General features: G+C 38.6%; 1 protein-coding gene across 1 annotated transcript in view; it reads right to left on the reverse strand.

Moving 5' to 3' along the window:
- The window catches only part of EVC2 (EvC ciliary complex subunit 2), a 91,430-nt gene that overhangs the window by 20,828 nt on the left and 55,843 nt on the right, over positions 1–14,759 (reverse strand). Inside the window, exons 17-19 of the mRNA XM_086464830.1 lie at positions 5,026–5,253; positions 2,590–2,807; positions 1,060–1,147 (exon numbers count right to left, since the gene is read on the reverse strand). Coding sequence (XP_086320956.1) covers positions 1,060–1,147; positions 2,590–2,807; positions 5,026–5,253 — 534 coding nt within the window. The remainder of the gene's footprint in view (positions 1–1,059; positions 1,148–2,589; positions 2,808–5,025; positions 5,254–14,759) is intronic.

The raw sequence follows: 14,759 nt of genomic DNA on the forward strand, positions 1-14,759 counted from the left end.
AGACATTCAGAGGCAAGTCTCTTCCAATGAGGCCCGTTAAAGGGCTCTGCTCTGAATGAAGCCCAAGTGTCCCCACGAGAGGCAGAGACTGTGGTTATCACAGTCCTGTGAGCTTCAGGAGTTCTTGATGCAAATTTGTTACCCAAATCAGAGTAAGGATCTGAAAACGTGTGCTACCTTCCAGGTGAATCTCCTAACACAGGTATAATATACAGGAGTCTCACTCCAATTCTTCATGAAAGCAGCCGACCTCAAATAGACATCTAACTCCCAAGAGGATAAAGAGTTCAGAAAACTGAGCAGAAACAAGCTGAGTCACAGAAAAAGCTGAGAGACCCTTAGTCTAAATGGTCCCTCCTTGGCTTGTTGGCCTCTGAAGCTCCCAGCTTACGCTACAGATGACTGCAATCACTCCTGTCCCTGAGAGACAAGATACTTGGATGTGAAAAGCTGGAACACTAATTTTCTTTTCTGATGCTAGCTACATAACTCAACCAAGACCTGCAGACAAAATTCGGGGACAACACTAATTCGTTTTTAATGCTTTTTGTGGCACTGACAGGCAGCCAAGAAAAGGCAAATTACCTGAAGAGGTTATGCTCTTTTTGAAAACAAAATGAGTAATGATAGTAGAAAATTTAACTAGCAGTCCTTCCATCATTTAGTTTTGTAACATGAGCAATGCAATTCCTTTCTAACAGCGATTACAGCCTAAACAAAACCCTTGCCTCATTATAGCAAAATCAGACTGTAAATCTCTCTGTAAACCAGAAACTCAGGCAATTTGGTTCCCTTCACAGAACGAAATGCAACAGGACAACCCTGGAAAGTATTTGTAAGTGAACAAAAAGATGTATAACTCAGTAAAATTCAAAAGGCTGAAAGTAGGTCAGAATTAACTGAAGTGAATGATAATACAGGCTACAAACACCGGAACTGCTAGTGGCTATTAGCAGAACTGGGTCCAAATACATAATGGTTCCCAAAAAAGTAAGAAAAGCTGATATCCGGATACAGCTGCAATTTAAACTTGGAAGCTTTGTTCAATTTCATGCTTACCTGACTATGAAGTGCCAAAAATGCATCCATTTCTGTATTTTCCAGGAGATCTTCAAGCACTGCACAATTCCATTGCTCATCTCTCAAGCTTAAGTGAAAGACAGAATTAACATCGAAATCTTCCCAGGCACAATGACTGTATTTATAGGTAACAATATCTGAAAGTCATCCGTCCAGGAAGTGTATCTTTCTGTCAGCCAGGCTGGGTGAGCAGCATAACTTCTAACATAAGCCAACTTCTCCTTTCTCCCCTGAACCACCAAGCAATCACCAGAGCAGAATCTAAAGCTATGCTTTTGCACACAAGTCAAATCTGGAATCACTCCAAAACAACATCCTCTACTTTAATCACCACACTTTATGGCAAATTGTGGATCTTTTTGTTGCTGGAATATTATAGTAAACAGCTAACTTCCTCCCTACTGGTATTTTTTTGTTTGTTTGTTTCTGGACCAAATCATGAAGCCATCTTTAAGTCATTTGGGAAGAGCATAAAACTTGTTTATTCCACTATATTTTCAGGTAAATAGTAAAAAACAGTTGCAGTTTCTTTGAAAGCTTCATTGATATATCTCTACAATTGTATCCACAAGCCAGTAACCTATCTGCTCTTCTAGTGACTCTTTACTTCTGCAACAGTGGAGTTGTTAATCTACATTAAGTAGAGCTCCAGCCCTTTCAGAATTAAAACAGACTTAAAAGTGCAATAACTCCACTCAAAGCCTATCAAAGCCATTTTTAATACATCAATAGTTTCACATAAATCCCTCTTTGTAATGGAAAGTACCCTCTCAGGATCTTACATGAACCTTGAAATGTGGTAGGCTTTTAATACCGTGCAATACACATGGAAATGTAATTTCTAACTCCTGTAACCCTAATGAATGTAATACGATACTTTGCAATTTTGCAAATTTTTGCTAGGCAACCTTCATGACAAGACAGATATTCCTATATATCTCCCAAGAGGCATTTTTCTTATTTGTTACTGATACCTTTACTTAAAAACTGGCCAGGGAAAAGTGAAATTGAGCCCATCTCTGAAGGAGAGTTTAAATATCCCATCAGAAATGATTGTGTGACAGCGAATTCAGGCTACAGCGTGACAGTGGAGATGGAAATTCAATTTAAATTGTCTCAGCCACCTCCTGACCCCGGTAGATCAGGTTTCACTGAAGTCTCAAACTATCTTCTTGGGAGACAAAGGAACAAGATTAACATTCTTTTCCTCCTTGCTGCTAAGGAGTATTATTACGTTTCCATTGTCCCCATCAAGAAATGCTGATTGCCATGCAACACATCACAACCTAATGTAACTAAGTTATTATTATTTCATGCTTCTTATTTCAATATTCCCAAGACTCTTAGTTATGCTCTGGACCACATCACAAAAATGCACTGTTCAAACATAGATGTATGTATAGTCCCCCCCCCAGCACAGCAGAACATTTAGCGTGCTGTTTCTCTGTGGTATCTTATGGCCTATAAGGACTGCAGTAGCTTCATAAAACCTAAGACCAAAGCACTTACCTTTGCTGGTGCAGATTTATGAATTGCCTACACTTATTCATGGCCTGTCTTAGCAGGACTGTCACCTGTCTGTCTGCATTCGTTTCCACAGCTTCACTTGAAAGTCCCAATCCATCCGGAGCCCACCTCTGCCTACTCATTAGATGCTGCTGTTGCTGCTGAGCTGACTCCTTATGCAACATCTCATACTCCAGCTTCCTATCAAGTTCTTCGATCTCCTAGAGGTAGAAAACATGTAATGATAAAAAGTAATAATTTAACTTGGAATGATTTAATTTGGAGTGAAGAAAAAAGATGGTATCAGAATTTCTGGCATTAGTTTATTCACTTCTCACTCTACCCAGCCACTTGCAGTCATTACACTTCCCAATTTGTTGCATAGCTTCAGTAAACATGACTTGCACACTACGAATATCAGAACAACGCTGAAAGATACGAGTCAATTTTCATTGTGTTAAAGGTCGATGTTCTCTGAAACCTTCCACTGTAGAGGGGATCTAGAAAGTATGTTACCAGCATGGCTGAGATCCAAACAAAAGAATGGCACCATTAGAATTCATCTATAAGCTGCATAAAGCCACTGAAACAGCTTGAGAAACTGACTGACTAGTTTTAGACACACTGAATCAACGGCTAATACCTAAGAAGTTTGAAGTTAAAAGACAATAATTCACATTTAGTGCGATAAAATTAGGGTTAAAGTACAATGCTCTAAAAATCAAAGGGTTAAACCCCAAACTCTTAAGTCAACTGGATCCCTCTTGTCAAAGACCTCCCTTTCATCAGAGTCAAACTAGACATCAGAAGGAAGGCTTCATATTCCAGTTTTCCAATGTCAATTGTTGTCTGACCTCAAGCTTTAAGTTCCTTAGTATCTCAGTGCTCTACTTTCCAACCTCTACCGTCAAAAAAATGTTGAATTTTAATCTATTCCTCTACCTCATCAGCTGTATTCAGACTACAGATTGATTGGGGCACGGCATTTTTAAGAAAGCGTCTTCTCCTGGTCAGCAAGATTTGACATTGGAGCTTAGATCCACTCTCCTAACATCAAAATTGAATATTAACTTGTTATCTCGAAGGGGATGAAGCAAACTCACATATAGCCAGATGTGTTTGTTTCACTGACTGGCAAAACTACAACTGAGCAGTCAGCATTAGGGAATTCTGTGTAATCTGATGTGTTTGGTTTAAAATAACAGGTGTTAAAATTTGCTAGCTAGTGGGACAAAGGAGTTGGACAAAACCACAGCAAGAGAGAGAGGTTTGATCACCAGGAAACAGTCCCTGCAAACCAAGCCTAACAGGCACTTTAAAAAATGCCTAAAATATTCTTTTCCCCACATTGGACTCAATTCAGTTCTTGTACATCAGATAAAGAATCCAGTGTTAGCTACTCTAGGTCTCTTTTCTGCTTCTCCTTCTATCCTTTTTCTTCATCTGTTCAAGGACAGAGAAGCTAAAAGCAACCTCTTTGCAGAGCCCCCTTACACTTACTGCATAAAAGGCAGTAATTCCAGATGAAATTATTTTTAATATTCCATCTACATACAACTTCCACTATGTCCTACAGATTTAATACAAATTTGAGCAAAACTGGAAGCATATAAGCATTCCAACTGCCATTTAAAGAGAAACTCTGTAGAGATGACAGCATTAAAATTTAACTAGGAGTTTTCACAGCAATAGCTGTCTAACGATGCCCTCTAGCAAAGAGGTTTTGCCCTTAAAAACCCATTTTGTTTGTTCTACTCCAGTGCCCGCCCAAGCCTCACTTGGATGGTTGCAAATAGCAGGTGTAAAAAAAAAAAAAAAAAAAATCCTTATGAATACAGAGCACTGAAGTACTAAAAATGGATTAGAAAACTGGCTCATACCAAATATGTAATAAGCACAACGAAGGGAAGAAGCCTTTCCAAAGTTTCTACTATTTAAACTGCATGAGCAGACTGGGAGGCAGATAGACAGGTAGGAGGCTGTACATATAATCCTTAAAAACTCATGACTGAAACATATTGTGTGGTTATGGATTTTACCACATGGATAGCACTACAACATGAACAATTTTGTAACACAGTCATGACAGTTTACACACCATCCCATCACAACTCACAATCACTTCCAATTGTCTTCCTTGTGCAATCAATAAAACTTTAACATTAATTAGCCACCAAAATACTGCTCTTTTTGACTGTAGATCTCTGGATACTACTATAATAAAAATAAATAATAATAATACTACACAATCTTCCCTTGCTCTAATATTTCCTTCTCTTTACTTCTTTTACTGAGTGCATTAAAATGCACATAATCCAGAAATTAAAGGCCAGACCACCAGGAGCTGCAAACCAGTACAGCTAAATCAGTCAAATAAGCTACTGTGATAGTTGCTGTCTCCTAACAAGATTTTTTCCTTTTCACAACTTCATTACTTACAGGATTATGTGCTTCTAAAATCTGCATACATTCCAATTTTGACAGGGTTTTTGACGAGCTCAGTTGTTCAAAAAGCAAAGCTTGTACACTTATGACAGCAGTATACAGCTCCAACATTTTGGATTTTTTAATGGTCTTTTGAAAGGCTAAAGAAGCAATATACTCTCCAAGTTTATTTTCCAGATCACGCAGCTGACACTCTTTCTCAAGCAGCAACTCATACTTAACCTAAAAAACACCAAAACACAAAAGATAACAAGATGAACAGAAATCCTTACATAAATGCTCATGATTTTACTACTCTGTAATTAACAAACAGGATTAAAGCAGCAAATAAAAAAAAATAAAAAAGCTGTTCTCTTATAATGTAATACTTTGTTTTAAAAAGTGCTTCTAACATGGAATTTCAAGCCTTTACTGTGTTTAAGTGATCAAAAAAAATATTACAGTAATGTCAGATATTTCAAAGAGATCAGGCTTTGTTTTAGGGTAGTCCTAACTTTAATATTAAATACTAACCTAAAATAGAGGTTCTATATAATTTTTAATATAATAAAAGTAAAAATTAAAAATACAAATAAACCTATGCTTACCTACGTGATTAGTTAAACGAGAAGATAAAATATATCGTGTTTAGCAAAATATAAAATTTACTGAAAGACAGCATTTAGTTTCAAATTTGCAAGTGTCAGTTAATACCAATCAATGAAATTCAACCTACTGTTCTTTAAGCAAGTAACAAAATGCCCCCATATAAAACAAAATTAAACTGTAAATCAAGAGTCCACTGGTAATAGATTTCAAACAAGATTAAAACTGGACTGAATGGACATCAAACAGAATTAAATCAAAATGATTTAACTCAACAACTATGTTGCTGCCGCACATCTGATCGGACATCCACAGAAATTATGCAGGGGTGAACGGCAAGCATGGCACACACAAGCACGCAATGAAATGCAATGTGATTGATGAGCTCTCCATGCTATACCACTGACATTCACAGCCAGCAATACTGCCTCTGTGACCATTCTTCTGCAGGACAACGTGGGTAGTAACCAGCTGCAATTACCAGGTTTAGGTGCTTCTATATGAGCTTGTCACTCTAAGTTCCCTTTAGTCAAAGAGAAGTAAGAGGTACTTCTTGGTACATTCTGTATCCTAAAAAATGTTCTTCCATTGATGTGTAAGTGTGGATGTCTAGGTTAGACATTAATGGCATATCATTTGGGTAGCTGAAACCTCAAAGACAGTAAATAATTATCAGTTTGGTTTTATTCTCTCTCCATGTATTACTCACACAGGCCCAGAAGCTAGATTGCAAGAGAGAGGACACAGAGAGAAAGCACATGCAACCATAAGAGCTCCAACTCCAATACTTGGTGTCGATTTCAACTGCTGCCCCATACACTGGATTTAGAATAAAGCTAAGCACAGAAACAGCCCATCTGTACATGGCTGGGTATTCTCTTTAGGTCCCGACAAATCTAATCTGATAGGTTTCATGGCACACCAAAAAAAAAAAAAGTTTTCAGAAATCAGCACTTTCAGAAGTTTCCAGTATTATGTATTTTAACAGCAATGCTCAAGTAACTACTGTCTGTGACAGAATAAAAGAAACACAGCCATCAAAGGAGGCATCTCAAAAACTTTTAAATAAGATTTAGTTAAGTTTACTATCACTGTGACACCTGAGAGCAGGTACTCACATCTGCATTCTATGGAAAAGTATTTATCCCACCAAATTTGGCCTCTCAAAGAACAGGCAGAGATGAACATCCCTATTTAACTGAGATGCCTACACGGTTAGGATCTTAGCATGGTAGGCATCCTGTGACACACCTTCATACATGAAGTCTTAATGATTTGCCATCTGGACATCCACAAGTCTATGGAGCCAGATGGGATCCACCTGAGAGTACTGAGAGAGATGGAGGAGTAGCTGGCCAAACCACTCTCCATCATTTATCAGAAGTCCTCATCAAGACGGGAGGTCCCAGACAACTAGAGACTTGCCAGTGTGATGCCCATCTACAAGAAGGGCAGGAAGGAGGATCCAGGGAACTACAGGCCCATCAGCCTGACATGGGTGCCAGGGAAGATTATGGAGCAGTTTGTCCTGAGGGTGCTCAGGTGGCATGTGCAGGACAACCAGGGACTCAGCCCCAGCCAGCATGGGTTCATGCAGGGCAGGTCCTACTTAACCAACCTGATCTCCTTCTATGACCAGGTGACCCACGTAGTTGATGAGGGGAAGGCTGTGGATGCCATCTACCTGGACTTTAGTAAAGCCTTTGACACTGTTTCCCACAGCGTTCTCCTAAGAAAGCTGGTGGCTCATGGCCGAGACAGCTGCACACTAAGCTGGGTTAAAAACTGGCTGGACGGCTGAGCACAGAGAGCGGTGGTGAATGGAGTTAAACCCAGCTGGCAGTCACAAGCCATGACCCCAGGGCTTAGTATTTGGACCAGTATTGTTTAATATCTTTATCAATGATCTGGATGACGGATTGAGTGCTCTCTCAGTAAGTTTGCAGATGACACTAAATTGGGTGGGAGTGTTGATCTGCTCAAAGGTGGGAAGCCTCTGTGGAGGATCTGGACAGGCTGGATTGATGGACCAAGGTCAATTGTATGAGGTTTAACAAGGCCAAGTGCTGGGTCCTGCACTTAGGTCACAACAACCCCAGGCAGCGTTACAGGCTTGGGGATGAGTGCTTGGAAAGCTGCCTGGAGGAAAAGGACCTGGGGGTGTTGGCCAACAGCCAGCTGAAAATGAGCCAGCAGTGTGCCCAGGTGGCCAAGAAGGCCAACACCATCCTGGCCTGTATCAGAAACAGTGTGGCCAGTAGGACTAGAGAAGTGATCGTCTCCTTGTACTCAGCACTGGTGAGGACACACCTCGAATACTGTGTGCAGTTTTGGGCCCCTCACTACAGGAAGAACATTGAGGTGCTGGAGAGGGTCCAAAGAAGGGCAACGAAGCTGGGGTTGTTTAGCCTGGAGAAGAGGAGGCTGAGGGGAGACCTTATCGCTCTCTGCAACTACCTGAAAGGAGGTTGTAGCAAGGTGGGGGGTCAGTCTCTTCTCCCAAGTAACAAGCGATAGGACAAGAGGAAATGGCCTCAAGTTGTGCCAGGGGAGGTTTAGATTGGACATTAGGAGACATTTCTTTACTGAAAGAGTGGTCAAGCATTGGAACAGGCTGCCCAGGGAAGTGGTGCAGTCACCGTCCCTAGAGGTGTTCAAAAAACGTGTAGATGTGGCACTTGTAGACATGATATAGTGGGCATGGTGGTGTTAGGTCACAAGTTGGACTTTATGATCTCAGAGGTCTTTTCCAACCTAATGATTCTATGATTAATCTCTCTACAGTTTTACCAGTCTATAAAATAAGAATAATAAAGACCAACATTATCTGCCCTGCAAGCGTGGACTACAACACTGTAAAGGTCACAAGACCTGATTTTGCCCTCAAGATATCTTTGCACGAACAGAGAGGGTATGTACTCAAGACATTAAAACATTATTAGCTTTCTACTCATGCTAATCAGAATTATATAGTATTGACTCTATCTATGATTAGCTTTAAAGGAGCATTTAAGGAGATTTCCACCAAGGTTTTAGATCCCTAAGATGATAAAATATAACATGATGCCCATGAATTTCTTCTGTAAATTTTATTGATAAGGGACCTGCTAAGAGTGATTGTGCATCATACAAATTCTATTATCCAGTAGAGAGAGCTAAATTTAAAATGTGATTTGGAACCACATATGCTTGTGATATTCTCATGCATGCTTATGTGGTATTCTCCAAAGTCTCCATTACATCACCTGGAACGTCCTTGAACACAAGAGATGGAAGGTTACCTTCAGGAAGTATTTCCTACTAATGTGAATTAAGCCAATTACAACCCAAGAGTAAGAAATCACACTACAGACACGAAGTAGAGGCAAGATTAATTTTCCTGATGTCTTTAACAAATTTCCTTCTTAAAAGACAGACATTGACTCTCAACATTACTGTTAATCTAACAAATCTTGAATAATGCAGGTGTGTGCCACTAAATAATAAGCAAGCATACAGGTTACAAATAAGCGTATGGGATACTTGAGTTAGGAGAAGAATTCAACTCGGAGATCATACTAGAAATATGGTAACCAAAATGCTAAGCTGTTGTTTTTGAACTTGGGAGGCAGAGATCTCCAGTGAAATCAAAAGACATGGCCAAAATTGTGAGTTTATGGAAAAAGAGCTGAGCTGTCTTCCAGTACTTGTTGAAAAAAGGCAGGTGACATTTACCTTAGGATAGATCCAGAAATATCCATTGCTTGTCTCTATGTTTCACTTTTCAGTAGGAAAAAATTCAATAATAATAATAATAATAGTAATAATAGTAGTTTTTTATAGCTAACTTCTACGTTCTTTGCAGGCAGGCAAGAAACCTATAAAAGTGAATTTGAGGCCTTTTTGTTTTGTAGAGTGCTTTTTACTGAAAAGCAAGTAATGAGCATCTCCCATTTAAGTTCACAGTGCAGCAGCTCACAGGGGTGTACTCTGTACTCTAGCAGCACCAATTGGAAATCAAAGATAAAAACTTCCGCAAAACATCCCACAAGTTATGACTTTGATATAGGTTGCACAAGAGAGCCGATCCCATCCTAATTCAGAGGGGTTTTTTGAATTTGTTTTGGTTTATTTATTGTGTCAAAACAAATTTATTTTCAAAATCCAAAGTGTTATTTCAAGATATGCTTACGACCTAGTGACATAATACTAAGGTCTAGAAGCAAGACTATTCCACATCTCAGTGCCAAGGCAAATATTTAAAACAGAAATGATAATAATTTAAAAAAAAAAAAATCTTTCTTCAAAAGCCTGTGCAAAACACTAATTTCTCAAATAAAATGTCTTTTGTTCTGAAAGACACACTGAATTGTTATACTACCAATCAACATGACACAAGACAATGTTCTCAAAAAGCAATTAGCAATTTCAGCGCTGTATTGTCTGACTGTCCAATTTTTTAAGGTCTCAGCTTTGAAGTTTCCATTAACTTGCCCTCATGCCTCTTTTCAGTGGTTAAAGTTGTTGCACTATTAGGTGATTCTAAAAGAAAGGATGGAACGGAAGTGACATCTTAACAGTTAAACAGACATATTAACAAATACCAGAAGAAACAGCTTCTAAAGGAAGGCTAGGAATTTATATCTGATCCAGCCAGCCACTTAATACTTCACTAGTAACAACTACTATCTAGCAAGGTGTTCAGGGAGATGCATCACTGCAGCAGACCATCACTTTAAGGGACAATTCATGTTAAAAATAAACCAGGTTGGACAACTAATGCCAGAAGTCACCTTTCAAAACTTTGGCAACATTGAGTTTTGAATTTACTTAAAAGCAAGGAAAAAAAGATTGATGAGAACAACCAATGCTTTTGTCACAAGAGACTAAATTATTTCTATTATGATTTTCATTACAATAGTACCTATTCAGGGAATGAAAAAAAAAAAAAAAAAAATCAAGCAGACCTACCTAACTAGAAGTAAATTGGTAATTGGTACATTTTCAAAAGCACTAATGCTTTAGAGTCTATGTGATGCTCCCTATTCAATGGGAGCTTCTTAACTAATAGAAATTATTACAACACTACTAGCTTGAATGAGTTATGACAACACACATACACTAAGGAGCTGGTGCTTCTTTTCTTCCAGCTTTTATTTACATGCTTAAGTCACTGCCTGCCACAATACACATATTTTTACAATATCTCAAAAAAAGGGGAAAATATATGCTTAAGGTATGATTTGTTTTATATGACATAAAATTAGTAAGTAGTATCTGAAGGCTGCATTTGTGGTTTAGGAACAGGATATGCTATAAACCTTTAAAAATGCAGATGGAAAAATGACACAGAAATGTTTTGACAGGTCTGTGCACACAACTGAATTTCAAGTTTGCTTTTTTCTTCACAGGAGGCTCAGTTTCAGACACAAGGATTTTAAATGAATTATACATATATGAAATCTGGGGACGGATGAATGAATAATGAATAGATGAATGAGTAAATGAGTGATCACCTTTAGCGTAAGTTTGAACCCATTAAAATGAATAATGAATAAGGATGGCAATGCAGTTTGACAACCCAAATTCACTTATAAGTAGACACAAGAATGTATACTTTAATTGCAGCTGAATTCGAAGGCAAAAAGAGACGACATTGATGACTGAAACACATACCTTTGTCAATCACTTTAAATAACAGGAGGTTTATATGGTATGTTCAGTACATTCCATGAATCATAAGATTTATGGTCCAAATGGCAAAACTCTATACTATTTGCATATTACTAAGAAGTCATACGTCAAGCACGTACAAATACCTGGGAACGATGTTCAGCTTTATCATTCAGCATCTATTCAACATTATACAATAAATTAACTGCTCTTAACCAAACAAAACGTTGCAGCACTAAAGTGGTAAAACTATCTACCCCTAGCCACATGAGCTTCTTTCTGCCTCTTTTCAGTTCTGAAATCACAGCTCTGTAAACAGCAAGACACTTGTGAAAATGAAAGCCTGCAAGTAGACCTGACTTCAGTGTGATATAGGAAGTGGTTTCAGCAGAAGCTGGATCAAATATTGATTACAAATTAAATTATAAACTAGTTATAAACCAATAACCCCTGGCCATTCTTGAAGTCTTTTACCTTAACAAACAGAAGACTGTAAAATACAGCTTCACATCTATTATTTGACATAATATTATTAGAGTGTCAAACTACTTTGGTTATGAAGAATCAGCTCCTGTAGGTCTGAAGATTTGCTGCTGATTCCACCTGAAACATCCAAACTACTCAAAAAATTGCAAATGCTGTAAATGCACTATGATTAGTCCATTGCTTGAAAGCACTGACTTCTAAACTCCACATTTAGTTCAGACTAAGTGCTAACCAGTGTTGTCTCAGTCCTAAATATTACAAATAAAGGGAATAATCTGAAAATGTACTTGATTACCTGCAACCCCAAAGACATTTCTCATGCGAGTGTTATTACCAGGTTTTTTAAGCCCAGCAGGGAAAATAAGACTAAAGAACGTCAGTATTTTTACCAGTGTGTTTCTTCTGAGATAGGTAACTGCTGTTTCGGAAAGGAACATCTACTTCCTCATGCACAGGACAGCTCAAATCAGCTGTGAAACACAAAACAAGTAGATACAGCCTGCTTTTGAAGTTTTTCACGGCAAGGTCAATGATACTCTCAGGTGCTTCAAGACTAGGCTTCAAACTTCTTGCCGTGGCCTCCTAGCTCACTACCTCCTGTCTATAAGTTGTTCTTCTCTATCATGCCTGTTTTACAGTATTACAAAATGCATCCTGCTGCTGCTTTCATAAGCATTAGCTGGTAACCATTTTACAGCCATCCTGTAGTGAGACAGAACCCACGACACCATGGGAAGTCTGCAGGAGAACAGCAGCAGTGAAAGCAGAAATACAGCAGAGCTGTATTGCTTTGTTGTCCTTTTTACCTGCCTGGAACTGGTTGTGCAACTTCAGATGGTTCATTTTGAGTTAGATGATAAAAGTGTTCACATTAATGCAAAATTTAGAAGTGTAAGATTATAAATGAGGAATAAGTTAACAGATTGCTATAGCCAAAAGAAAAAAATACTCTACTTCTGTGATCACCATAAAGTTTATTGCAATACTTCTGTGTCCTAACAATAATGTGAGAACTAACGATTTTCCTTAACAATAGTTTAGCTTCCTTACTGGGAACAGCCCAAAGCATTTGCCTTTTTATAACTAATGTGCAGCCATACAATTCGAACAACAACAGGTATGCCACATGGTGCATATAAAACTATAAACATGAGGATCAGAGAAGCTAAATTTCCAATTTTAAAACAAGATTCTAACAAAAATGTAAGGCAATACTCATAGCAAACAAGTATTCAGTACTTTTTGTAACCTAAGTGCTTAGCCCATATTCTGCTGTACTTTCAAGCAACAGTACAAAAAAAAATTAAAAAAATCTAAATTTTGGAAGTCAGGGCATTAGGTATTGAAGCCAAAAGTTTAAATCCCTCCATTCTTGGATCAGAGTTATTAAATTATGAAAGGCTGTTGCATTCTTGCCTGGACTACATAAACATTTGCTTTTATCATCTGCAACCAATACTAACAATATGTTGCTCTCACATAAAAGAGAAATTATTTCTGAATAAACATGTTGACCCAGTATTTTGCATTTCTCAGGATATAAGTACAAAAAGCCCAGGAAAGAGGTGTAAACCCAGAATTTTGTTCAAATTGGTACTAAAATTGATATTGCAATAATTTGTGAAAATATTTTTATCTACCAATTTCAACTACCAATGACACCTGCTTGTTCTGCATAGTTCTTATAGCTGTGCACCACCTATGCCTAACACAGTTATCATTGTAATGTTCTCCTGATATAAAAAAAAAAGTAATATTACCAATAATTTACAAGTGAGAAAGATAAGGAGAGAAAGGTTAAGGAACATGAACAAGAACCTCATGGAACATTTGCTGGCAGAGAAGGAAAAAGTCTCCAAAATCCCATATTGACACTGGTCCCACTCATTCCTTAAGGACTAACTTTAGACTGGGGCTGTGAGCCTTTTAAAAGATTCCCACCAGAACTAAGGCTTCCTTTCAATAACCTCTGTACAAATAAACTCAGACCCTATCCAAAAAGTCTTTGGATCTAAGAACCCATTTCTGGGTTTTCAGTAGCATTAGGAGAGGTCCAAGAATTAAATCTTGCTCAACTGAAGTATGCAGTGAAGCACCTTCCGGCAATGTGCCCTCACAGCCCAGAAATCCAACCGTATCCTGGGCTGCTTCCAAAGAAGCGTGGCCAGCAGGTCAAGAAAGGTGATTCTCCCCCTCTGCTCTGCTCTGGTGAGATCTCACCTAGAATACTGCATCTAGCTCTCCAGTCTTCAGTACAAGACAGACATGGACCTGTTGGAGTGGGTCCAGAGGAGAGACACAAAAATGATCAGGGGGCTGGAGCACCTCCCCTATGAGGACAGGCTGGGGTTGTTCAGCCTGGAGAAGAGAAGGCTCCAGGGAAATCATATTGCGACCTTCCAGTACTTTAAAGTGGGCCTACAGGAAAGGTGCCAACAAACTTTTTAGTAGGGTCTGTAGCAACAGGATGAGAAATAATGTTTTTAAACTAAAAAAAAGGTAGATTTAAACTAGATGTAAGGAAGAAATTTTTTACAATGAAGGTGGTAAAACATGGAAACAAGTTGCCCAGAGAGGTGGTAGAAGCCCCATCCCCGGAACATTCAAGGTCGGGCTGGACGGGGCTCTGAGCAACCTGATTGAGCTAAAGATGTCCCTGCTCACTGCAGGGGGGTTGGACTAGATGGCCTTTAAAGGTCTCTTCCAACCCAAACTGCTCTATGGTTGTATGTTTTAAAAGCCTTACTAAGAAAACCACAAGATCTAGGGGCATCTTACAATCATGCATACGGCAAGTCACAGAACCATCAGAAGAAAAAGAGGTGAGACATGAAATCAGTTCTGTAACTAAGGAGCAAAAATTAAAACAAAGCCAAAACTATTAAGTTTGAAATACAACATCTTGACAAATGCAGGCAACAGTAGAGAGATGCATCATGCCACTACACCTCATGCCTTTTATCTAGTTCTTATTCACACTGATAGAAACTATAATTGCTTAATTA

This window comes from Leptosomus discolor, chromosome 4, assembly GCF_034619465.1.
Source record: "Leptosomus discolor isolate bLepDis1 chromosome 4, bLepDis1.hap2, whole genome shotgun sequence".
Lineage (NCBI taxonomy): Eukaryota > Metazoa > Chordata > Aves > Leptosomiformes > Leptosomidae > Leptosomus > Leptosomus discolor.